Here is a 27,484-nt window from a genome sequence, read left to right as displayed (position 1 = left end):
ATTACACACACTACAAGCTGCTTGCATATTGGACTTCCAGTACATCAAAGAGTTTTGAAAGAGGGTAGTTAAAGTAAATCCAGTCTCAGCTCCTGCAATCCACCAGTTAACAGTAACACCAGTTAACAGCTCAATAATACTGCCCTATAAGCAAGTAAAATAAACCAGTCCAAGTGTGTAAATGCTCCACGGTTTGATGAAACTTCACCAAAAATGTTTGCTATATGTGCGTCATGGAGCATCATTTCCTGCAAAAGCTGCATTCACAAACCTGACACACACACACACACACACACCCATCTATCCATTCCTGTGTTTGCATTTTGGCCAGTAATGAAACCTCTGGAGCCATTCTGAAGTCTGCTAGTAATCAATCTAAATGAGTTATTGAGATTCATGACTTACCAGTTGCATACCTGCCTTAATGCAAATGGCAAGGGTCTTTCCTTAGGCGCACACATCCACACACACACATACAGAGATAAGAGAGAGGGGGTCGGAGAGGCTCGGGGGGAAACAGGAGACATAGGCACCTATATCATCTGAATTTCTCATTTCCCATTAAAGCCTATTTGAAGAATAATTTTGCTCAAAAATAATTTACTGACCTAATAAACCCACCTCTACAGATGGAACATTTGAGTCATAACCATTACTGTGCTTGTTAATTTCAGTCTGAGCTCACTGGAAGGCCTGTACCCAAAACATACCAAATCAACAAGCATGTTTTAATTGAAGAAGGCCTCACTGGATGAGTCACCGCTTCAGTGCTGCCGCTGTATGTGGAAACAGGGACCGAAGAGCATCTTCAGAGGAATATTGCTGTGTGTGTTAAAGTAGCCCTCCTTTCAATCACATTATGCTCTGCAATACATGTAAGTGAAAAGCTCCAGTGGTGCCATTAAAAGTCTCTTATATTTCCCCCTTTGTGAGTTTAGTGATGATTAGTCAAGGCTGAAAAATTGCAGTACACACCTCTTCAAACTTTCAGACGCAGACGACTCAGAATCCATTTTTACCTTTTTTTTTCTAACGAGCAGTGAGAATGTCTTCAAATCCATAATTTTCCGTGGAGGTGGAAATTTTTGTCTGAGGTTGTCGCATTGAAAGGTCTGGTATGCATAAAACAAACTATCTAAAGGTAAAAGTGTTAATACCTGCTCCAAATGGCCACGGATGAAAGTGAGGTGAAAAGCCTCCACTAACAGACAGGCATGAAAAAGCGATTACAGGTACCAGTGGGGAGGGTGCACACTTTGACACAGTCTCTCCTTGCAGGCATGAAAAGTGACTACAGTAGTTGTGTAAGAAATGAAAAGATAAAGTGTGGGAAAGTAAGAAACCGACTGCATCACACAGGCGTTCTTGTCAGATTGTCAGTTTCGAAAAGTCTCACAAATTTTCACATGTAGCCCCTCAGTTCTGACGAGGTACAGAATGGAAAACGTTTTTTCGCCGGATTTTGTTTGATGATTTTATCCTCCTCACAACACCCTCGCTAGCGTCCGCCTCAATCCTCTCCTCAGCTGAATTCACGGTGGGGTCGTGGGTGTGAGCTGTGAGATGGTTAGCTTGGCTTTTCACCATCAATGGAAACTGGGGCAAACAGCCGGCCAGACTCTGTCCAAAGGTAACAAAAAAATATATTGTTTGTTTAATCTAATACAATCCATACAATAACTGTGAAAACAACACATTGTGGTTTTACGGGACGGAATGGTACATTGAGACTGGTATCAATCTGCCCATCTAACGCTTGGCAGGAAAGTGAATGCACCTGTTTCCAAAAATGTCAAACTATTTCTTTAAGCCTTCAATTTCCTCTTGACATTGGGGTTTTGTTATTCTTGTAATGCAATAGGGTCAAAACTCCCTATTGCAAGAAACTTATTATTTTGCTGCAGTGGATTACATTTGCCATTAAAATGTATTTTACCAGAAGCATCCATTCCCTGTATCATCAGCAACTCATCTCATAACTTTGGAATCAATAAGCTGCTTAACTCTTCTCTGAACTTTTTAGCTTATGTATTCTTTCTGCTGGAAACAAAGAAGCAATCCCCAGGCTCCTCATTCTGTATTGAGAGTGCATTGATTTCACAACGAAAAGTAATGAAAACTGTGAACACCTTCAAGTGTCTGCTAATATTTTTGAGGATCAATAAATTCTTTCGCTGATGAACAGTGAATTTCTAATCTGCACCAGCACTAGACAACGTGAATCTGGAGTTGAATGCATTCATACTTTTGTTTTTTGGACTACATGGGTCGAGATAGAAACCAATTACTGAAGTAAAGAGAAAGATAATTCCCTTATCTCCCCGCTCATCATGAACAGCTTGCCTTGCCTTGCATCCTCTGCTAATGCAGCCACCATAATAATTTCCCAGTTGGGACGTTGGTTTCATTGCCCTGCACTCCACCCTACTATCAGCTCATTGTTGTTCAAACTGATGGCATCACGGGCAGAAAACGTGTCATTTCCACTCATCTTGCATCAAAATATTTGTTCATATTAGTCTTGTGAACATATTTGACAGGCAGCCCACCTGGGTTTGCAAACACTCAAAAACGGGAGGTGGAAACTAGAGTAAAAAGTGTCGTTATTGAAAGCATATTTAGTGAAATTAGCAGAGAAGACGGTGCCTTTAGGATGTTTAGAGTTAATTAAGTCCTGATTTGAGAGCAGAGCTGTGAACACGAAATAGTGACGCTTGGATGCTACAAACTCTGAAGCCAGTTGAATTTATCAAATACGGCCCCTCAACCCTTCTATATGCATTAGGCATGTTTAATTACAGTGATTTATTTTGACCAATAAAGAAATCTATAAATTTCATTTTATACGTATGGGTCAGGTTAAAAATTTAAGATGCTGAATGGGGCTGTTGTTCGGTAACTCCAAACACTTCTTCCTCTGTATAAAGCTCTGGTCTCATTATGATTTCCTTGTGGATTTAAACAGACCCGGAGCAGCAGCGGAGTTTCATAAAATGTTCAAATATCTTGAATTATTAAAGATCAGTGGGAGAATTAGGACCGCAGTGGAGGTAGATGTGAAAACTCCCTCAGACGTCTATCAGGTGTGTGTGCAACGTGTTTGTGCCTGTGTGTTCGTATGAATAAGCGGTGATTATAATGGCTTGAAATGAATCATTTATAAACACGCAGCAGGAACATAAATGCAGAACACTTTTATTGATAGCTAACACAGTGTACCACTCAATTACCTGGAGACAGATGGTTAAAACAATCATGAGTAAACGGAGGCAGGTTTAAGAGGAGGTGGCAAATAATACAGAGAAATAACAGCTGTTTTCAGACTGATATGAATAAATAAATACAAAATAGGCTCTATTTAACACTAATTAGATTCCCTTCACCTTGACTGATGTTGTTTTTATGTATGTAATGGTACAGTTTCTACTTTAGACCAATCTGAACACTGTCAGCTCTTTTAACTTTCAATGAAGCTGTGTTCTCTTTCAAACTTCATCTTGACGACTGGCTGTGTCTGTTTGTCTGCCAGGACGTCTGACATAATGCAGTGATTATACTGTGCTAAATTGATGTCAATGTGCTTGAGTGATTTCTGTCATCGCTCCTATTCAACATGATTTGTAGAGACTGGATAAGCAGACTGAAAGTCATATTCCACCAAACATCTGTATATCGCTCTTTAGAGCCAAACTGATAAATATATATATTTTTCAATAATGGATCAAGTGACTATACAGAAATAATTTCACTCAGTTTCTAGGGAGCGTTTTAGCATCTTTCAGCTCACTGTTTTGGATTCATTGCCACAGCTTTACTTTACTGCCACTTCCACCACTGTCATCAACCTACAGGCAGCTGTTTTTCACTTATCACCTTAAGTTAAGGCCCCTTCATGGTTTATGCATTTCTGCATGGCGATATAAATGTCATCATCTGTCCAAGCCTGCGAGGGTCCACACAGACCCCTGTGCAGATGACTGCACCCAAAATTGGACCTGCTGGGCTGTCTGCACTACAAGCACACAAAGAGAAAAATGATGCTCATGTATGTACTCTATTCCTCATCTTAGTACTGTACACATACCTGTTCATATACCTATACACCCAGCTGTAGTATATACAGAGACACATGTCTGCAGCTAATGATCTAACCTGCATATATGCTCCTTCTGACAGGGCGTTGTGTATTCACTGACCATTGGGTAGCACAGCAGAGAAGCTGATAGTTCTAATAGAGTGGTTTGAGAAGATACTTTTATTTTGTTGTTACTATTGAAATTGATTGTAACTTGATTACAGCCTCCGTTCATGAATTCAAGCAGCATTTGACAGCCACCTCTGTATCAACTAGCAAAGAAACAAAGAAAACAAACTTACCTGTAGGACGGTAGCTAAAAGAGGACGTTCATTGAATATGCTCACGGTTTTGGCGAATGACAAACTGAACTGAAAATTTGAAACTAATGAATGTGAAGCTGAGCTCCAGCGTGAGTTAACGATGCTCACACACCGGGAGGTGGCGGTAATGCACCAAAAAGCTCTTTGTCAACCATCAAAAAACATAAGAAGAAGACCTGTGCTTCATGGAGGCACCAGGCGTGGCACCTGACATGCGTCCAACATGGCCACTGTCATGTTTATAACTTTTCTAATTTCTAAAAATGCTCTCCATATGTCTTTGTTTCAGAAATGTCATGTACAATTGCTGTGATCTACTGCTTGATGTTGCCTCCATCACTCACACATGCCCTCTGTTATTGTAAGGTTACACCTGAGTCTGCTCAGTGTTGCTTGAAACAAGAACTGTTATGAACAAGCCTTCCAAAGAAATCAATGTGTTCAATACAGCGCACCGTGAAGTTTCTCAAGAAAAATGGCAATATAATGGCTGACAGAACTGGACGGCAATATTGCCACAATATTGCTTCTCCATCATAATTGCTGCCCCAACACCTCCATTTTCCACTCCACTTTCTCTTTGTCTTCGACCTCTCCTCCCACCCCACGCACCCCACCCCCAAATCTCCCCTCCCCCGCCTCCTTTCTGCCTCTCAGGCTGAAAAGGCGGTAATCATAGCTCATTGACTTGAGGGTGACAGCACATCATCATCATCTTGAGTTTGTTTCAAAAGATGAAGTAAAGGCTTAGCGTTCTTTTCATCACTTCCACATAAGCAATGGTGTACTGCAGGGTACACGTCATATAACCGCTTATTTTTCTGTTGGTATTGTTTATACCCACTTTTCAACCCCTCTGATGCGCATCATTCAGCAGTTTGCCGCAAGTCAATTTTCCTAGGATGGCAAAGGCATTGCTATCTTGAGGCAGCGGAAAGTTTTAAGTTAATAGCGCAAAAGAGTAATATGTCCCTACATAGGCAGGTGTACAACGTGCCTGTTACACTTGAGCAGTGCTGAAAATGCGCGTCAGATGTTTGGATAAGTGGAACATAAGAATACAGCCCACAGAAGGTTGCGACATTCTTTGTGACATATTGTGTGTTGCACAGTGTTGGCCCATGTCTCTTGGACATCCATGATGCAAGAGGCTCTGCAGAGAAGCATTCTTTCTTACTAAATCTTAAATCTGCCACAGTGTTTCTCATTCATCGTCTAAATTTGTCACACCTCAGTCTCATAATGAACCATGCACTTTGGACCTTTCAAACATAGCCCCACATGTATAACTTGTAACCAAAGAGGACAAGACAGTCCCTGTTCTCTGAGATTATTCATGAAAACAACAATAACGCATGCACCTTATTCAGCGCACTCCCAGTTAGAGAAGCACTAGCACAGAAGCCGCGTGATGTGCTGCAGCGAACAGGGTCAGCAGAAAAATGTATTTTAGCCACTTTAAAAAATACCCTCAGAAAAAAAGTAATATCAGTTTAAGTGTACAATATTTTGAATATTTTCACCACTTTATCTTGCCATAAATCAGCCTTTTCTTTTGGAACTACACTGTTTCAACTGTTGAACTACCATATTCACACACGCAAGTGCCCTGACTCAAACAGCTGATGTGTGAAGTAATAGTGTGCACTTGTGCATAGCAATACAGTAGTTAAATGGTTCACAAACTGTAGTTCAAAGAAAAGGGCTGTTTGACGACAAGACAAAGCAGTGGAAATATTCAAAATAAAGCATCCACTTCAACTGATATTAGTTTTTTTCTGCGGGCATTTTTTAAAGCAGCTAAAATAAAATTACATATTCCCCACTGTGGGATTAAAAAGGAATATCTTTTCTCATCTCATCTTACTCAGCGTCTGTGCTTCTGTGCTTCTCTAAACTGAGAGCACACTGATCCAAACCTACTGCAGGTAACACACTGACTGCAGATAAGTACCTCACACAACCCCTCGTCAAATAACCCGAATCATCACTTTAAGGCCGCCATAAGTGCATAGTTATATTTGCAGTAAAAACTCACTGAGTTGTCTCATATTCAATAATTAGTAATAAACAGTGTCCAGAAAAATAGGAAACGTTTGTTTTTATTTACCAACAGTGCAGCTGCTTTTTGATTAGGGTTTAAATGTCATACTGACTCCTGCTGAGTAGATTTTTGTTTCTACTAAGCAAATGTCAACATACATATTTGAAACTTGCATTGCATAGAAAATGTGCCTTAAATAGGACTTTGACAGGGGGTGACGGTAGCAAGGTGATATTATGTGCAGGGCTGTGTGCTATAATAATGCCTTTATCATTATCAGCTTTCTGACCACTGGGCCTTTTGCACCTTTGGAAATTCATGATATGTTAAGTGTGTGTGTGTGTGTGAGGGAGGATGGGAGGGTTATACACACTATAATCACTGTGACATTGGAGGAGAGAGGAAGAGGGAAAGTGAGAAGTGTTGTTTCCATGGTAACCGACATGTCACTGAAGGGGCAAGGGGTGCCTTTGTTTTTCCAGGTGAGAACACACACACACAGACACACACACACACACACACACACACACACACACACACACACACACACACACGCTACAAGGTTACAGCTAAACATCTACATCTTTGTAGTGAAGCTACTGAGCACAAGTCAGAAGGGCCAAGGGCCAATCACAGAGAAGGATTTCAAACCAAAGGACCAGATAACTCAGAGGAAAAGGTTAATTATGGGGTTTGTGGAGTGAACCAGGTTTCTGTGAGAAACCCAGACCACAGAGTAACAGCAGAACTTTAAAGGCCAACAAAGACAAGTTGATAGAGGGCCTGCTATTTGTTAAACTCTACTATACTCTACTTTATGCCTTTACAGTACCTTACAACCTTTAATGTCATTAACACAAGCTGCTTTACACGGCACACACAAAAAAACACCTTATTTCCTATTCACTGCATTCTTCTGTCTTCTCGTAACGCATTGACTACTCGCCAGGCTGGTTGGTGGACTACTGTCGACACACACTAGCTAGCTGGGACATTCTACAGCTTCTCTCCCCTGGCGTTTTGTCCAAAGGTTTGTATCATTTCGTTCTATAAAAACTTTAATTCAAGTGCAAAGAAGCTCTCTGGGCTGAAATGCTTGCTCAATGTTAGTTAACTTGCTAAATAAACTTCTGCTTTGTGATTTAGGTATGCTTAGTGAACAATATAGTAAATTGTAACATTTTAAGTCAAATTCACCACATTACATTAAAGTGTATTCAACACGATAAGCTGAGAAGAAGAATCACTGAAGATTTTTGACACACTATTCTGGTGCCATGAACTTAATCTAAAGAGTCTCCTGGATCAATAAGGTGTGTGTTTGATGTCATCTGACAGTGAGTGAGCCAATCAGGTGACTAAGTGACCAAATACGTTTTGTTGAAGACCCCCTCAAGACGTACGATGGGCGAAATAAGCAGGCAACACCATGACTGAGTATTTCTACCCTGGAACTGCGGTGAACTAATGACCGTCTCGTAAAAACAGATTCAGAAAGCCAGGGATTTATGTCACATACCTAAGGAACCAATCCTGTCGACTTGTGGAGTCAAGGGGTCAGGCAAAATAAACCCAAGACTCTGTGGCTGAGTCTCTCTGATGTTTCCTCCTCTAACCATCTTGATACTCACTGGTCTTTTAAGTGTCAACCTGGCACAAGCAATGGTGGTGGGCGGGACACAGGGCCTGATCCAGACTTTCTCAATTAAGAAGTAAACTTAGATGTGCTCTCAGCCCCAGTTTTTACTTTTATGTTTAACTTTTCATGAGGGAAAACCATGTTAAACCAAATATTAATCATAGCTGAGTATTTTTACATAGTTTGAAACATGTCTGGAGAGGAACTTTAAATTTTGAACCCACGAAAGAGTCTTTTTTTTCAGTTAATTCTCACTGCATCTGTCTGTCTATCAATCTCTCTGTCCTCTCCTTCTGCGTGTCTGTCTGCTTGTCTGTCTGGTTGCTCGACGACAGCTGGTTTCTAGGTCATATATCAGCCCTAAAAAGAGCATGTAAATTGCAAACGTACTAGTGGTGCAGCCACGAAATGATACGGCACAGATGGTGGACACACATTAAACACATTCACTTTGGATTTAGTCATGAGACCTTCAGGCCTCACAAAAGCAAAGACGAAACATGAGCTGTTCCTTTTTGTGGTTGTTTTTTTTTACCAAACAGTACTACAATGGATCTTGACAAAGATGAGAGTTTGAAAAAACAAAAAGAAAAGAACTGCAGTGAACTTAGAAGAGGAAAGACAGGGAGGGAAGACATAAGCAGCACTGGTTTTTAGTTCTGTGGAGAGGTGGAACTAAATTAAAAAGGTCAAACAACGTTGTGTCATGCACTGTCTGCCCTTTCTGGCTGTTTCCTTGCAAAGTTAGACAGGTTAAAAGTCTAAAAAACCCTCCTTATATTAATCTCAGACTACAAGAGTTTTGCAGAATGAGCTGACAAATTAAAACTCGTCAGACTGACAGAAGTGCAGTAAGTTGGATGATAATGTTGAAGCTATACTGTTAATATGTGTTCTCTCTGATTGCATTTATGCCTCCAAAATAAAAGTTGAAGAGAGATTTAAAGAGAGAGATTTAAAAAATATAAATTCATTATTTGATTCATTATGATTTTTAAACTATACAGCGCTGGTTTAATGGCAACAAGCTGTTTCCTAATGAAATAAATCTTTGTTCTCTGCTTCATAACACCAAACAGAAAATCAAAAGATCCTCAAATACACTTTCAATTACATGCAGTGATGCATCTTTAATATCACAAATTGATTCAATGAAATACTTTGATACTATTATTGATTCTGAGCTTTTTTTTTACATCCACATTGATGCAGTTATTAAAGAAAAGTGGGAATGCCAGGGGATTGTTGATATTGTGTATAATGATACTGCTAAGCCAAATATTTTTCCTTTAAATGTTGTTTACAATAGTTTTAATATTACAGATATTTCTATATTATCATTATATTTTGTATAGATTTATTTTGAGATGTAAGTTTTGTAATTTTTTGGATTCAATTAAAAAGTCTTTTAATTTGGTGTGATATTTTGTTTTCTCTGTGTTTCTCTACACATATGTACTTTCCATTAGTAGGTTAAACAGAATGACTTGTTCTTTCAGTGTTCAGTAAAAAGCAACGGTCATTACAGAACTCATTTGGTAAGTTTGCAATTAATGTGCCATGGGCATGCTGCCAATTCAATCATCCACCTCCATCATCCTCCTCCCAACCAAAACCAAATGAAAGATGCGCTGTATACAGACTGATGGCAACCTCTCCTCAGGAAATTTCTTGATTGGAATTAGATTGAAACCAAAATGTGAAACAACCTCAAGTGAAACAACAACATTCCCAGGTCCCAAGTCTGGACACTGGGCCCATTCCTCATTTCACATTGAATCCTAGTGTTTACCAGCTACAAGATAACAAGCAGACAGCGGGAGAAACCTTCCTGTTATGTCTCTGCTTGTACACAATAACTGAGGATGACTGCAGGGGAGAGTTACCGCGACGACGGGGAGAGACACTGAAATGAAAATAAAACTGCTGGATTCACCAAAAGTCCCACAAGAGGGAGACTCCGCTGCCTGTGTGAGTGTGTGTTTTTATACATCAGCGTGTGATTATGTGACTGTGATGTGTGATAAAGGCTGCTCTTCACTGCACACCACACGGACCCATGGGATCCATGCATGCCACACCTTCCAGAGTTATGGTGTCATCTGTTGTCAAGGTTGATTAGCCGCAGGATGAATCCAATCTCCTCTCCTCTCCTCCTCTCATCCACCCTTCTTTTACGCTTCTTTCAGTCTTTTGCCCACTTGTCTTCTCTTGACTGTTAATTATCCTCTATCATCTCTTTTCCCCTCCATTACTCTCAGGGCTCTCACTGCAGTCAGGCTGAAACAAACAATAAGCTCTGTAAGCTATAAAACAAAAAAAACCACTATCACTTTGATTTTCACGCATGGAAGTAATGGCCAATTAAGCCTTTCACAACAAACGTACTATTGAGAAACTGGAATACTATGAGAAGAACCATATTTTATATCAATGGCTTGTAGGTCGTCAAATAAACCGACCATAGCTCTCTCTACCAAGCTTCACTCGGTTTCTGTCACTTTCTCTCTTCGCCTCTGTCAACGGGCCTCTACCATTTCCACTACCTAGGGAAAGCTACCGATAGCTACCGGGAAACGCAAAAGCACTATCCTCTTCCTGTTTTGACCGCGGTCCTTGCTTCCTCCTTTCCTCCTTCCTTCCTCAAGCTGCAAAATTTCATCCCTGTTGTCAGACAGAATTGCATAGTAAAAGCAAGGCTTATAGTGATCCAATCAGATCGCAGATAGTGTCATTATTCTATAGCTATTACATTGTGCATTCAAGATAATTCATAATGATAAGTTAAAACAAAAAAAGTTGACAATTATTACTTTGATGTAAACTGTAATCTCACAAAGTGCAGTTTGCTCATGAAATGCTGCTTGGTCTTGGGAGAAATGCAAAGTTCGATCGCTACTGTAGGTGGGAAGCTAGTTTGCAATAGATGCTAAAGTTTGTAACTTATACATAGAGCTGCTGCACAATCAAATCAATCAAATGAATCCATTCCTTACACTTTATTTTACAAAGGCTAAAAGCAAATAAATCACCATACAAACATTTCCTACTGACTTTTTGTAGTTCAAAATGAGCCTTTGAGGAAACACTGGCACATGTACAGTGAAGCTTATCAATGTTCATTGTCCCTGTAAACAACAGGGGGGGTCGCAAGGAGTGAATGTAAGACAAAGAAAGATTTTGGGATCGAATTTAAATTCACATCACTGCAGCAATTATGACACCATACGCTCTCGGCATGTGATTGTGCATAATGTCTCTTTGTTTGTGGGTTTAATTGTGCCTCTCGCGCGCACGCGCGCACACACACACACACTAAAACTGTGACTAAATACTATTTTAGTATTTAGTCACAGTTTTATCATACTATTTATCTGCCGTTTATGCTCGTATGTGTGTGTGCATTTGTGTCTTAGAGAGTGCTTTCTTAGATTGGTTTGAACAAAGATTGAAAACAGATTAGAGGTTGGGTAAAGATTTGCAGGCTCTGAGAAGAGTGTGCAACACACACACGCAGCCACTGAACACAGAAAATCACACGTTTGTAACGAAACAGCAGTATTAGCTAATAAAGCTCGATCAGCCGTCATTCTAACAACCCTCTGCCCACGCTGGCAAAGCCTCATATCAAACAGCAGCATCCATGTGGTCTGGGAACAGTCAGCTCACACAATAAATGGCCTTGAAGAAATAAATTTCTGTTTGCTCTATCACATTAACATCCTCATCTGTCTGTTCAGTTGCCTTTCTACCAGAGGCCTCTATTTACAGAGCTGACTAACCTTGTTGAAAGCCGAGGTGATGTAACGCTGGGGGTGGGTCTTGTACTTGAAAATATTTCAGTTTAGAGCAGTAATCTCTGATGACACAAAAACTCCTGTTCAGTAAAAACTCTACAACATGTTGCTAGTAACACCTGCTGATGTGTGAGGAAACATTTCTGGCAGTTGCAGTTGTGATTTCTTGAGTTATCTTGCACAGACTGAAACTACAGTCGCCACAGTACAGCTCACGCTGTTTGACTGACAGGTCACCATCACCCCACGAGTCAACAGGATGTTCCAGAGCAACTGAGAGACTTAGTGTTGCTTCGGTAGGAAAGACTTCCATCACACAGCAGGAGGAGAGCAGGAACTGTCTAATCAGCCTCACTGAGGAAATCAAAGTGACTGAAAAGGAGCCTGCTGCCTTCAGGGCCCAGGGTCCTGTCTCTGTCAGCTGTGAGGTGTTAATAATACGAGCCAGTTATTTCCACTCATCCCTTCACTCCCACATCTTTAGCTGTGGAGGAGCTCATCTATTGTTCCACTCCTTAATAAAGCCAGCACAGTGATAATGACTGACCTCTAACCTGAAGCACTTACCTCTGAACCAATGATTTGTACTTTAAGTCATGACCCGTCTAGAAAATGATGATGATGCAGCTTTAATTTAGCCTTAAATAATTTTTACAACTCCACCTGACACTTTAATATCTTATTTATGGATTAGTATTTTTTCTCTTCAACCACACCTGAGCTAAATTAAGGCACAGTCGGGGTCTTGCAAAGGGTTTTGACATGACAATAAAATATTCTAAATCTGTTCATGTCACATGTTTTAATTTAACTATTTTATCAAACTGTTCTATTTATCGTCTGCATTTCTTCAGGAAGAGCCATCCAATGTATTTACAGTAATCACTTCTCTATACAATAGTTTGAATTGTTAGTGGCAGAGTCTGACGTTCCCACACTGGACTGAAGTTGCTTTCACACACACACGAGGGATTCACAGGAAGCAGTGCATCCAGCACAAGCTCTGACGCTGTATCAGAGCTGTATGTAGTGACTGCTAATGCAATCCCAACATTTCATACTGCTGCAGCTTCGAATGGGAACACTGGGTCACTTTTATTCTGAAGCAGTCACAGGAAACACTGTATTTGCAGCGCTGACCTTTAGTTAAAAGTAAGACATCGTCCCTTTTGACAGAGGATCAGTAGGATCTGAGTCATAAGTCAGGATCTGAGGAAGCTGCTCAAATGTTTGCTGAATTATTAAACTGCACTTCCTGTAAACACCAGTTACAACTTGCTGAACTGAAACAAACAATAGAGGACAACAACCACCTGCAGCACAGGCAGCTGTGCAGGTTCTGTTTTAACATATGTAAAGATTAGTACATGAAGCCTTTTTTTTCCTCTTCAGCCTCACTGCCAACCCCCCTGAACCACTCCTTCCCTCTCTGTCCGCTCACCTCCTCCGCTGTCCTTCTCCTCCTCCTCGATGCTGTTCTTGATGCTGTCGTACTCCTCGTCGATGTTCTGGTTGCCTCGGATCTGACTGAGCACGCGGCGGGCCTTCTGGGTCAGCCCGCGCTGGATCAGCCAGCGAGGGCTCTCCGGCAGGAACAGGAATCCCATGAACTGGAGCATGGCGGGGAGCACCGACAGACCCAACATGTACCTGAAGAGGTGGAGAGGAGCGGGAGGGAGAGAACGCATGGAATCAAGAATCAGATTATGATCACAGGAACCAGCTATTCTGAGGTTGGTTTTTTTTTTTTTTTTAGCTAATTACAATTTTTTGTAATCTGGGGTATGCCATGCAAATCTGATTTTGTAGCAGAAATATGATCCACAAATGTTACCTCATGTATTCCATTTATGTTGAGCTATTTGTCAGCACGCATCAGGTGGTTCAGGTCATTAAAATTAAAGACTGGGGGAAATGTCAAGGCTTTACTTAGCTTATTCTGCTTAAAATAGCCTTAACATTTACATTTAGCATTAAATCTCAACCCTGAACACAACAGATTAAATATTATAACAAGTGGATTTAAACCTGTACATTAGTTACTAGTAATATGGTGCAAAATATTAACTTTGATGATCATGATCCATAGGGCTAAAGTGAAAATATAACCATTAGTGCATGTATAAACATACTCATTGACCTCATGTTTAACAGTTGCATTTCTGACAGCAAACTGAGACTACAACATTAGCCAAACAATAGCACTGATACACTGGATCATTATGTTGAGAGGAAAATTGCCTCTCTGTATCCACTCATGCACACAATCAGGGTTCAACTCGTTCTGTAAAAGGGTCACCCTGAAAGTCCCAAAAATTATTTGGAAGGAAGGAATAGGCAAGTATGAGAGAGGTGAACGAGGGAGAAAAAGACTGCGATAATGATAAACTGTCAGAGACCGAGAGAGGAGAATAAATGGAGAAGAAGCAGGTTGTTCCTTTATACAAACTCAGTTTTTCAAACATTACAATACTCCAAAGAGTGCAAAAAAATATATCTTTACTGAAGTGAACTACCAGATATTTAAGGCCATTCTTCTGTTGCAGAGGCAAAGACATCAACCCGCTCACACTCTAAACTCAATAAGTGTCTCCAAAAAGCCATTACCATGTATGAATCACACCAATCTCACAGCTTCGAAACGATTTCCACTGCCTCCGTCAGAACTGCAGTTGAAGCAAATCCTTGCGAAAAGGACAATTCTTATCTACAGTATCTCACAGCTCAATATTCAAACACCCCGGAGGCTTTAAATCTGCATGTGACAGCAGGACAGGACGCAAACAGAAGCAGGAAAGAGTCGGTAAGAAGGTAACAGGTGAATGACAGCCGAGAAAGAAGCATACTGTATCTTTCAAACTTACAGTACGGCTGCTCTCTTCAAATGTTAGGGGATGACCCATGCATGTGTTGACATTTGAAGTGAGCCAGAATGACTTTTTTCTGGCATTTGATATGATAAGAACCCAGAGAAAAGACTCTAATATCTTATCTAACCATACAACCATCGTATAGGGAGATGGGATTCCTTTCAGCCTTTTAACAGCGGCTGTCCTTATACAATTTCCATGTAAGAGTAATACATGTAGCTGAATATATAAGATGCTTTTTGACCTGAATCATAACTTCACATTCTGTGTACATGTGTGTGAAATGTGTGTCTGACCTCCACCCGTCGCGCTGCAGGTAGCTGAAGGCGCCATCGATGAGGCTGGCAGTGAACTGTCCCCCAGTGATGAAGAGGGTGTTAACGGTCACCAGCTGACCCCTGAGGTGGGGCGGAGAGGCCTCTGCGATGTACACGGGCACTGTCATAGAGGCAATACCTGCACAGTGGGGGCAGAGGAAGAGGTAATGGTCAGCAGGGTAAACAGCAGGTTATTTAACACATTTCTGATGGGCACTCGTAAGTTGTGCCCTGCACAGTAGCTGCTGTAGCAAAACTTGCTCTTAGCAGAAATACAGAGTTACATGAAGTTTACATTATTTTGTATGACCTGTATGTGAAATGCTGAATATGAATAATGACCAAAGCTTTACACTCACACAATGCTAATAAACCTCCCGTAAAGCTGCTATAATCAATATTTTTTACCTTAACTATGGATTAAAAGACAACGTGTAATGTTAAAGGGGTAACTTGTAGTGACAAACCCTCAGAGAATTATTACAAACTTTGGTGCTCCTCTTAACTCTACATAGCATTTTAGCGTCTTTCAGCTAAGTGTTTTGGTTTTATGGCCGAACTGTTTTCATTCGGTCTAAACGCTCTCATCAACACTGTTTTGGGCTGTAGCTGGCAGCTCTTTTCAGATAAACGGCCATGATAAACCCTCTGTATGTCCAGCACCAAATAGCTGACAGGGGAAGTTAGCAGCTGGTGAACATAATGGAGCATTTACCAGCTAAAGAGCCAAATATTTCTCTTGGGAAAGGAGAGCTAAAAGCAGAGTGAATTTTTGACTCACATTCATCAGACGACCAGAAACACAGCCCTAAATATTTGCTAATGATGCTACCTGTCTGCTGGACGCGCAGACAGACTGTCTGATAGCATGGTCACCATACCAACTAAAAATCCAAACCAACCAAAAACGAATACTGCTTTAACCTATTTAATTAAATTAAGTATAATTATAATTACACTTTATGCCACAAATGATCACATGTTTAACTAAACAGGGAATATGACAATCTTATAGTTGTTGTAGTGTTGTAAGTATACAGTATAAAAAATAGACCCATATATTATTCATGTAAAAATGAAGACCATTACTATTTTAGGATTTTTATGAAACTTTTTGTTTGTCTTTTGATGTCAGAAAAACCACATTGTCACTATTACACTCTTCTTCTTAGATTTTATCACTTTGGGAAAATGATTTAAAAAAATAACTCAATTCTAAATTGTCACTTTAAAATCACAAAACCAAAGTGAGTGCATCATTATTACTATTTGTAATTATTCAAAGTATCTCTATTATCTTTAGCAAAGTTTCTTGTTCAAAAAATTACCTTGACCTTTGACCCTGACATGAACAACAGCAAAAATGATGTCATGCAGATGTAAAGTAAACCCAACATACACAGAGAAATACTATAGTTCATCTCAGTAATGGGTTGTGCACTAGTCTGATCTGGCGCCCATTCAGTCACACAACAACACACACATACAGTCACACACACGCCTGTGTACTCACATACACACAAAGCAAACAGTGTGTGTTTGCCCAGGATGAATCTGACGAGGCACCATGAGGCCGCAGCTTTCTGCAGCTGGCTCCTGATAAGCTCTATTAATAGTCCACCACTGCTGTCTGTACACCCCCCTTTTCACCTCCCTTCTCTGCCCCTCCCCTCCCTACTGCCACCACCCTGCCCTCATCGGCCGCCATGACTACGTAGCTACCTGTTGCTATGGAAACCACTTACCGGGAAACCAGCCGCGCTCGTCTCAGAGCGGGCACCACACTGTGGCAGCTCTGGGAAGACAAATCGATAACCGAGAAAGAGGAGCATTTCTTTCTTTATTTCCTTTTTTTTTTTCACAAGACCTCCACAGTAGAGAGGGTGGAGAGGACTGGGAAGGGAACGCACCCTCACCAGCATTACAGAGCATTTAACATCAGAACATTATGTAAAAAAGACACACAGCACCATGGATAAAGTGGTTCAAAGCCCTGTGGTCATATTGTTGCCTAGTCTAGCGTTCAGTGCTGAATGATCAGAGGAGAGGCACTCACAGACCCAAACCAGTTCTCCAACCTGCTGCACCGAGAGATACATGTCTTCCCCCCAAATTGATTTATTGACCATGCAAACACACCCTGAAGATTTAGAGTCAAGTCTTTATCTTAGTTATGGCTGAAAAAAAGCATTAGCATCTGATGGAGGAAATCCAAGATCCAGATCACCGCCTAAATCTAATCAACTGCTCTTTGGCATGAAGCCTGTCTGCTCAGACCAGTGAGATGGAAATCCATTCATAAGCTTTTGAGAGATGCTGCTGAAAGACAGACGAGAAACTCATTACCTCTATGGCAGAGGCTACGGCAGAGCTAGGACTAAAATAACAAGTTTTAGTAACAAATGCAACCATACTTGCAAATATTTTTTATGATGTTAAGGTAACAAAGCTCATTATCTCGAGGTAATGACATCTCGAGAAAACGCATTTTTGTTATCCTGATATAACGAGATATCATAAGGAGAAAACGATTGTTGGTTAACCCGAAATATTATCAGGAGAGAACGAACAAATTTTTTGTTTTCTCGAAATATTATCCTGTTATCTCAAGCTTTGTTATCTCAAGATAACGGGATAAAAAAAAATTGTGAGTATGACCTGTCTTGGCTTCCATAGACAACAGTAATATTTATATTAAGTAGATTTTAACTAGCCATGTGTAACCTTTTTAAAAAAAGATGCACTGAACTGATCTTTATTTTGTTCTTTAAACTTTAAGTAAGAAGCACTTTGTCCAGCATTTTTGGAAGTAAAAGTCCTGCTCATTTTCCACATAACGTTAAAGTGTAATGTGTGTTTAGAATATATTTGTTTCTGTCGTTGATGGAAAAAGGATCAAAAAGTCAGTAAACATAAAAATGTAAGGAAAGAAGTCAACTAGAACTCCCAAGGTTCAGTTTGCTAAAAAAAAAACAAAAGACAAAAAACAAAAAAAACATCCAATCACATCATCATCTGCTAACAGTCAGTGATATTCCCAATAAGAAGGGAATCTCCGTGGATGTGTTAAGACAGCTGGATGTGGCACCACCACTCAGCCTTACTGCCAGTTTGTTCACTCTGGTATTGCAACCAAAAAAATCCCTGTGGCCCAAAAAGCCCCAGAGTACATGACATGTCTGTAAAACTGTTACTGTTACAAAATAAAATAAAATAATTGCTCAGGGAGTAAGTTAGAAAAAAAACCCCATTACAGATTGAAAAGATACCTCGAAACACTAATGCACACGTGCAGTGGACCCATTCTTTTGGCTTATGTGCCAGGCAAGCAAGTTCAATGAGGAGAGAGGGTGTAATCTTTGAGTCCCGCATCCAATTTTCCTCTAATACAATCCAGGGAATATCTGGCATAGTGCTTAAAAGCAGCCACCCCACAGAAAAAACATAATTTCTCAAAAAAGAAATTGAAACAATCGTAACTGCTTGGCCACCAAAATAACTAATTATAGCCTAGACTTTCGTGTTCATACAGTATGTGGCTGCAGCTAATAATTTCTTTGATTATAGGTTAATCTGAAGATCATTTTTTTATTGATTGATTCATTATTTGGGTTCTTAAATGTCAGAAAATTGTGAAAAATACCCATTAAAATACTTACACTGATGGATCTAGAATAAAGTAGTTTTAACTGACTGATCTTGATCTTGACTGTTTATGAGAACAAGTGTCACGTTAGACTGTAATGATTAAATCTGTCGACACAGCAGCAGCAGATTTCATTCATTCATCGGCAGAGACAGCAAACACCCAAAGCCACAATCTGTTTTCCCTCTTATTCATCTGGCAGCTGAATTGTGACTGTGTGTTTGTATACTTGTGTGATTTTATGCAGATGCACACACAGACATATGCACAGATTTCAGCATGCCTAACACAAACAAGTCCTCAAGATCTTTATCAGCTGTAAACGTCGCTATCTGTATTCCCCTCATACAACTAGACCTCTTCCTCCCCCCTCTTCTCTCTGGTAGTTCTCCCTCCTTGTCCCTTTATTTCCTTTATCCTTTATATCTATCTAAGCCATATGCATCACCAGCTTGTCTCCATGTGAGACATGCCTGCTGCTACAGACAGCCTGTGTGCCTGTTAGTGAGATACTACAGCTGATGTTGATGCTGATCTATGGACTAATGGATCATTTCCATTTCACATCTTTCTGCAGGTGCAGAGCAAATGTGAGTCCATTAAAACAAATACCATTAAGAAGTAGTATAGTTTGGAAGTATAGTTTTGCTTCAGTGTATTGACCATCTAAAATTAAGTATTTTTGCAAAGGAGTCTCTAGGAGTCCAGGTACACAGTCATTTTATGTTGCAAGGGCTTTTAAAAAGCATTTATTCATTTTAATGATGCTAATGCTATAATCATATATCACGTCTTCTGATGATGATGATGATGCGTATTTCCAGTATTTTTTTACCTCTACTAAGATAGCATTATGCTATATATGACACAGTAAGTGATAAATGTTTGTAATTATGCCAAATGCTACTGTAGTTAGCCAGCTAAACAGTTAGCTTGGCTAGCTGAAGAGTTGCCCAAGAAAAAGAAGAAGCAAGGACTGGTTGGTCTTTCCGCCGCTTTGACATTTCTTTTGGATGGTGACAGTAGTTCTTGTTCTGCTCAGGTGAATTTGTACATGTGCCACAACGACAAGCTCACTGAGGCGGCAGAGCAGAACAAGGACTGTGGTTGCAAGCGACTGAACTTTTAAAACAAAACTCCTTCAAATATGGCACCTATTAATGACACGATCTGCACGATTCATCTGAAAAGTGGATCATGTGCCAAAGTAGGATCGCCCACAATATAAGATCATTGTCCTGTCTTTCTGTGTTTATGTCTGGGCAGACTCAGAAACAAATGTTTCAAATCATTTAAGTGAAACTTAAGTTTATTTAGCCCTGATATATGTTGTTTAACCAGAGTCTGTTTCCCAAATGCAAAGTTAGCATGATCCATTAGCCTTGATAGCTCATTTAGGTGGATGCTTTCTGTGGTAACTTTTTGTGTAACTCAATGGGAAAATATTTTAGTTATTGAAGTAAAATTGTTTATTCCAAAGCTTATTTGGAGAGCTTCAAGAGGCTATCTTGTTGCCCCCATACATTGTTTTGCCAGAGTTACATTTCCCTAATCTTTACAACAGAGTTGCAAAGTTAAGAATTTTCCTTTAAGTTTATGTATGTTTGTTGTTGTTTTTGTCTGTTGTTGTTGTCTGATTGTAGTGTATGATGTTGATCATTGGCACAAATCTAAAAGATAAAATATGCCATTTTCTGCATAGAACTGTACTTTGATTAAATAGCAAGAGCTCAGAAACGTAAACGAGATTCGATGCGAGTCGCTCTTGGCCTGTATTATTGCATCGAGGACACTTGTATCTAAATAGCATTATTTAGATACAAGTGGAGCCATCTCAAGTATTCATATTCCTCTGGAGTTCTCCACCGAAGCTGCTGAAAACAAGGAGAATGACCTCAAATGAAGGCTACATACATTTCTTCACTTGCTTGAGTGTGAATCCCTTACAAACACAGTCGCCCTGTGTTCCCTTTCTCATTAATGAGCTCTCTTTTCAGCACCAGGGACAGCTCCCAGCACACACACACACACACACACACACACACACACACACACACACACACAATAAGACTCGACTCTAAAGTCATCGTCTGGTCAGGCTCGGGCTTAAAGCAGCACAGCACACTTAAACAAAGGATCTGTCTGGTCTTGTGAAGGCAGCCTCTGGGCACAAAGCACAAAGCTTGATCAGAGGACGAGGGAGATACTTCAATAGACCCTCCATCACTGTGATGTAGTAGAGACACAGACAGGACATTTTCTGGTGCTATCTAGCTTGTTGAGATGGAGGAAGCTAATCAGAGACTAATAGAGGATCCTTGAAAATGCCAACTGAGGACAAGAGAGAGCTGCTGTTGATTTTCAAATGGGTGTGAGTGATGATTAAATTCAGTGGTAAAAGCAGGAGAGCTTGTGTCCTTTATTAATTCATTTCAGTAGTGTTTGCCTAATTTCATGTTGGATTTTGACAAGAAATTTGTTTCTCTAATGACATATTATCACATAATATGCCCTAACTTCACTTCAGAGATTCGTCAGAAAAAATTCTGTGACTTTTTGTTCTCATAAAACCATTTTGGGAAAAAAATACAGTACTGAAAATGCACAAATATCAAGTTAAAAACAACTCATTGCCTAAACAACTGACAGTTGTGATGCAGTTCCAACAATAATGTGCACATAAACAAACTCTTCATTAAGTCTTTGCATCCTCCACCTAGTTAGTGCAAGAACTGTGACTCAATTATACAAACCAACCAATTAATTAGCAAACCTCCAGGTAGTAATTAAATGTTAACCCAGTGTAATTAAGAGCACTATTCTAATGCAGACTCTTCAGGACAAAACAATTCAGCATTTGCAACTACGAGATAATATAGCCAGAAAACATGACTATACACACACTGCGAGGGTGAGTGTGTGGTTTTGTTTGGGCATATGTGTGTTTACGTGTGAGCGAATGGACTATGACTAAGCTGCAGGCATCAGAGCAGATTTCTTTTAAGAAGAAAATGCATTGTAAAACGCATTTAACTCTTCACCACACACAGAGCTCACACACAATTAGTTGTTTTTGGAGAAAAACTCGTGAAGCACCATTACAACATTTAATGCTGAGCGTCGCATGACAGGTGGGAACAATCAAAGTCATCCGTGGGAAAAGTTATGATAGCTACGTTAGCCATGTTAGCTTGTACTGTAGGGAGGCGAACAGTGAAGCAAATAACACAACTGTCCTGTTAAAACTCTATCATTTTACCTATATTTACTTTTAACAAAATAGTCCCTTATCACTGTAATTTGAATGCAATAAATACATTTTTTTTAAAGGAGCTATTAGTAAGTTTTGCTATCGCTACATAGCCAGCGTTAGCATTAACAGCTGTCTCGAAGGAGCATAACGAGTTCAGCAACAAATCATTCCTTTCCTCTCCAAGAGCTGTGTCCAACAGTTGAAAGCAATGACAGTATTTCTGTCGCTTCTTTTCCTCTACTGAAGTTAGCATGCTAACCAGCTAGCCCCAGCCCAGTCAGACCGCTGCTGTAATAGCACTCCCTGCACTTGCTGTTACCACGGCAACCATGGGTGCTTCCCAATTGACCAGGATTAAAATATTAGGGATTACAACATTAATGTGTGTGTCTGTCATCCAACAAAAGACTTTCAACAACCTTCTTTAGCATATCTGAATGGAGAAATGCCATTACATGAAGATAATGTTCAGTCTGAGTGTTGAGTAAGAGGGTGCTGTCTAAAGGCAGTCTGGAAATCACTAACTGAGGTGGATGTAGAGAAGGTTTTGTTGAGTAAATTACTGTGCTTACTGTAAAATAACTCATGGAAAATGACACATCCACGATCGCTGACAAGAGTCGACGTCTCCTTTAAGATTGAGACATCTCTCCGCAAATACCCTGTGCAGCAAAAAAAACAACCCTCTTAAATTTGATTGCAATTGTCAAGTCAAGTAATAAATCCTTGTCAATCCTGACAGTCTGGTTCAATATTGTCTGTCTGCTCAGACTAACAACAGCTCACATCACACAACAGTCCATTCACTCAGGCAAAGGTCAGCTTAACAATAACTGGCCAGGAGCAGACATACCAGAGGCTTATGGGTAGAAATACAGGGAGGCAGGGCATGGTGGTGAATGGCCTTTCCTGGTCTGACAAACAGCTCCGATGACCTTTTTGGTGAGTTCAGCTCAGAAATGCTAAACAATTGGCTTCCCTGAGAACCGGCGGTCATGTTATTGTGAGTGTGCAGGTGACAGGCCGGAATAATTGCATGCAATGAAAAATGTTGCCTTATTAGTGTCTCAAGCGGCTAATTGTGGTGCCAGAATGTGTTTCATTACCTATCAGGGCCTGGCTCATGCATGCTTGTGTAATGAAGATCACTGTATGGAAACAGATTTTGATGGCAGAAGGGGAGGAGGTAGGTATGATGAAACAGCCACTTATAATGTAACAGCTGAGATGACCCAGGTGATTAGTTTCCTCCTTATATTAGCAATCAGAGTTCGTGTGTGTGAATGATGCCATTATTTTCAATCCTTATTTCGCGTGTTCATTTGGCAAAAGGCAACATTATTTCTTCACCTATTATCTTTTACATTCAGATCTTTTAAAATTGTTAATGTAAACAACTACAAAATTGGACAACACTGGACTGGCATTATTGTTATGATTGTTTGTGTTAATATCAGAGTATATTTTTAGGACAGGTCTCTCAACTTAATCTCTCAACTGGCTTTTGATCGGCTGCAATCTCTGTAAAAAAACTAGTCATTAATGACTGTCCATTAATTATGTGCACTTCAGAATAATCAGTGTTTCCACCAACAACAGGTAGACAAATATTCTGCAAAGTTGACAGTGACTCCTAAAAACCGTTGTTTTTATTTTTTTTTTTTTCTTTGTCGTGACCGAAAAGAGAGTTCTGAAAAAAAAATTTATTTTTGTATTTGTTAAATGTTCCCTGTGTTGAAAATTGAAGATTGAACACAACAACTCTCACGCAAAGTGTACAGCAACTGCAATTTTCAGTGACATAAAACAGAGAAAAGCAGAAAATATTTTTGAGTTTTATTTTGAGTAAGGAAAATAGTAAATGTTTATCTACCTGGAGTTTCTATTAACCACGTCTTCTACTGCCAGATACTGGATATTTGAGGCCAATACCAATATTGATATCAAATCTCTGAGGTGATATCTTACGCTTTATTATTAAACTGTGACAAATGCTACATGCTGAGTGGGACAATTCAAACTTCAACATGTCAGAGCTCTTTGGTGGACAAACTATATATTGGCCGACATATACACCAATACAGACATATCTGCAATAAGCTTTTATCGTCAATATGTCAAGCTTGCTGGCTACATCAAGCTTCTCCAGAGCCACAGAAGACATTATCCAACAGGTTTCACAGGCAGAGTAGTACTCCCCATGACAAGTAAACTATGGTTTCATTCCGGTGCTTTATGTGCAAATGTGTGCCAAAAAGATAAGTGGATGGTAAGTGGAAGAGGACATGACGGATAGGATTCAAGGCGTAGGCAGATTCAGAGGTATCGGTCTAATTTACTATTTTAACTACTCCAAATTACACATTCTATTTGTCTTCGTCAGAAAAAGTGAACCCCCTCTCCACCAGGAGTCAATTTTGTTTCTGTAAAATCGCCTGTAACTGCTGTAATTGATTGTACTGAAAAAAATAAGTTTGAAGAATGAGAATACAGCACAGGGGAAATAAGGGAGAAGAGAGCAGCCAGAATTATTGCCTTTACAAAACTATGCCTTGCTTAAGAACTGTTTCAGTATAAAAGGAAACTAATATGTGTTTTGTGAGGTTTTTTCAATGGGGTAACATGCAGAGTGATAATAGGGCTAATTTTTCACTATTCACAAGCCTTATCAATGGCTGATATGCTCCATTCATGTTCAGGGAGAAAACCATCTTCATCACAAAGACTTGAAACTGACCTAAGCTGTATAATCCATCACAGGAAACACGAAGCTTTAATTTAGCTTCATCAAAGTTTCAGTTGTTGAGTGTTTTCAGATCAGCACGTCCTGTCAATCAGCCGACAACCACAGACAAAAAAAAAGTTCCTAAAAATCACATTCAGGCTCTCTTAATTAGAATGAGGGTTATAGCCCCCCAAAAAAATCACTGCATCCAAATGCATTGAAAAATCATTTAGGCAATCCTAATTAGATGTTGATAGAAGAATTTTAATTAGCAGTAATACTCTCACACCTTCACACCTGGTGGAACATCAACTAAGAAACAGTCTGCACATTCCTGACACCAGATATACAAAACTATAGCATGGTAGGATCATATATCACACCATAAAAATCCCAGTTTCACAAGAAGTGGCGCTGAAAGGGCTTCACCTTGATTCAAACATCAATAATAAAGGGCCTCAGTTTGCACAGGAAGTAAATACAAAGCTCTTCACTTTGTTCAGGGATGTTTATTAGAGAATTAAGCTTCCTTTCTTATCCCAGAGGTTGACTAACGAGGGAAACCGGTCCTCCGCGTATCACGGAGAACAGCACTTACCACTCTCAAAGGAGGTGGCAGCATGCAGCGGACGAGTGCCATCAACACAAGGCTCAGCCTGGAAAGCCAGTTTTAACAGCCCTTTCCACAGAGGATGTGACTCATGAGTAACAGCAGCTGCTATAAATAATTTGGGGTGCATTGAATTCTGATCAAAAGGCGGCATGGCATGTAAAAGCGTGCACAGAGCGGAGGGAGGAATGTGCAAAGAGAGGGACGATTCAAGAGAGGAGAAAGCAGAGAGTGAAAAATATTCATGTGGGGAAGGAAGTTGCAGAAAGGGAATGTGTGAAGGTGTGTGTGTATAAGGGAGGAAGCAGGGATGGGGAGGCCAATCAGATAAATCTAACTCTGACATCAGTGTCTAATGAAACCTCACTGACACTAAAAGCCTCCTGTGTGCTTTGTAGGTTTATCTTGGCTTCCTTTTGGCATGCTGGGATATCATCCGCCTCTTATTTGTCAGAGGGACTTTTCCCTTTATCACTTAATGGTACCCACACAAGTCTAATAATAATCATAATGAGGATAATAATAAAGACAGCAAGTGGCCACAGCCAGTGGCATGCAGCCCGAGCAGGCAGAGGGGCCATGCTGTGTAATCAGAGGCTCTGAGTAATTGCAAATATCAGGCCTGAGGCAGGAAGAGGCACAGGGAGGACAGAGAGAAGCAAACCAAACCACTGTGGGAAAAAGCAAGCTTTTAGACCTGTGGCACTCAAGCTGATTCTGACCTTTGAACTTTCTGATGGAGTGCAGGGCAAATGTTGAAGTAAAAATCAATAAAGTATCACATTGTCATTAGTGCTGATCACTGATTTTCAGTGAAGAGAAACTTTGTTTTTAGCTCAGTGACAGTCTCAATGCAATGAAGTCTTAAAAAATGTAATTAAAAACTAGTTTCAGCGATATTTTACATGCTTTTCTACATGTAGGATTAACATATTGTAATGTGTGCTGTAAAAGACTAAAGAAGAAATTCTCCAACACGCATCTATTAGTTTAATCATGACTGAAGAGACAGAGAAAATGTGCAACACATGTCTTACCAAGCCCCACACCGACGATGAGCCTCCCCGTCAGCAGCACCTCTTTGCTGGGAGCGGTGCTCAGCACGATCCCCCCGACGGTGAAGAAGAAGCTGGCCAGCAGTATGCACACTCTGCGCCCGAAGAGCCCGTTGAGGAAGCCGCCCAGCAGGGCAGACAGGGCAGCCGCCACCACAGTACTTGATATGAGCAGCTCCTGCCACAGGGCGCTCAGGTCCAGCTCCCTCTTCAGCAGGAGCATCGCCCCGGAGATCACCCCGGTGTCATAGCCGAACAGGAAGCCACCCAGGGCGGAGAAGACGGCCAGGACATAGACGAAACCGGGCGTGACATCCTGCTGGAACTGCTTGCGGGCAGCCCTCTCTAGGTCCCCTGTGGAGGAGGAGGATGCTCCTGCTGCTGCTGCTGCTGCTGCTGGGGCACCGGCGGCGGAAGCTCCGGCGGAGGCGCCCTGGCTGCTGATGCTGGCGCTGGACGGAGCCTTGATGAGACTCCGCTCTCCTCCGTCGTTCACTTTCTTCCACCGCTCGCCCATCAGGTTGCTCATACTCCGGAGGTTGTAGTCATGGTCGACTTGCTTCCGCGACATATGGGAAATACAACACAGGACAGGGCTGCTGAGTTGTATTTACTGCTTAAAAAGAAAAAAAAAAAAAGAAAACCAAAACACACTCACCCACTTAACTAATTTACCCCCCCTTCAGTCTGAAGTTGCTGCCAAGTTGGTTTTCCAAACCCCCCTCCCAAATATAACGCTGGCTACTTAATAAAGTTGCTCTGCAGCCTTGTGTGTGTCAGTGTATCACATCCCTGTGGTCCTGATGGGAGAGTTGAAGAGGACTGGGGAGGAAAGGTAAGATAGGAGGAGTGTAGTGGACCAGTTCGTCACTACCAGCGTCGGCATGACGCAAAGAAGTATTGTTTTGGAAGCTGGATGCTGGAGTGGAGAGAGTGGATCAGTTATGATGAGGATATAGTCTGCTACAATTCAATTAAAACATGAAAATTGCATTTCGAAAATAGAAACACCACAAATTAATAAGGTCAGTAAAAGCACAGAAAAATCACTATTGAAATATAGGGCAATTAGGAAGTGCATGTCTGCTATTTACTGGGACCTGATGATGATGATGATGTATAGAAACGAC

At 40.6% G+C, this 27,484-nt stretch overlaps 1 protein-coding gene across 2 annotated transcripts in view; it reads right to left on the bottom strand.

Moving 5' to 3' along the window:
* Window positions 1–27,160, bottom strand: part of LOC139635030 (proton myo-inositol cotransporter-like) — a 67,744-nt gene extending 40,584 nt beyond the window's left edge. The window contains exons 1-4 of one of the 2 annotated variants that reach the window (XM_071501936.1): window positions 27,013–27,160; window positions 26,337–26,913; window positions 15,045–15,204; window positions 13,320–13,528 (exon numbers count right to left, since the gene is read on the bottom strand). In XM_071501936.1, coding sequence (XP_071358037.1) covers window positions 13,320–13,528; window positions 15,045–15,204; window positions 26,337–26,883 — 916 coding nt within the window. In that variant the 5' untranslated portion in view covers window positions 26,884–26,913; window positions 27,013–27,160. Of the gene's footprint in view, window positions 1–13,319; window positions 13,529–15,044; window positions 15,205–26,336 lie in introns of both variants that reach the window. The other variant, XM_071501935.1, reaches the window with a different exon arrangement.
* Window positions 27,161–27,484: the final 324 nt, after the last annotated feature.

The sequence above is a fragment of the Trachinotus anak genome, unplaced genomic scaffold (genome assembly GCF_046630095.1).
Source record: "Trachinotus anak isolate AG129_WGS33_773 ecotype Australia unplaced genomic scaffold, CSIRO_AGI_Tana_v1 ptg000018l, whole genome shotgun sequence".
NCBI lineage: Eukaryota > Metazoa > Chordata > Actinopteri > Carangiformes > Carangidae > Trachinotus > Trachinotus anak.
The sequence above is the reverse complement of the archived record's forward strand: the minus strand, read 5'-3'. Positions and strand labels throughout refer to the sequence as shown.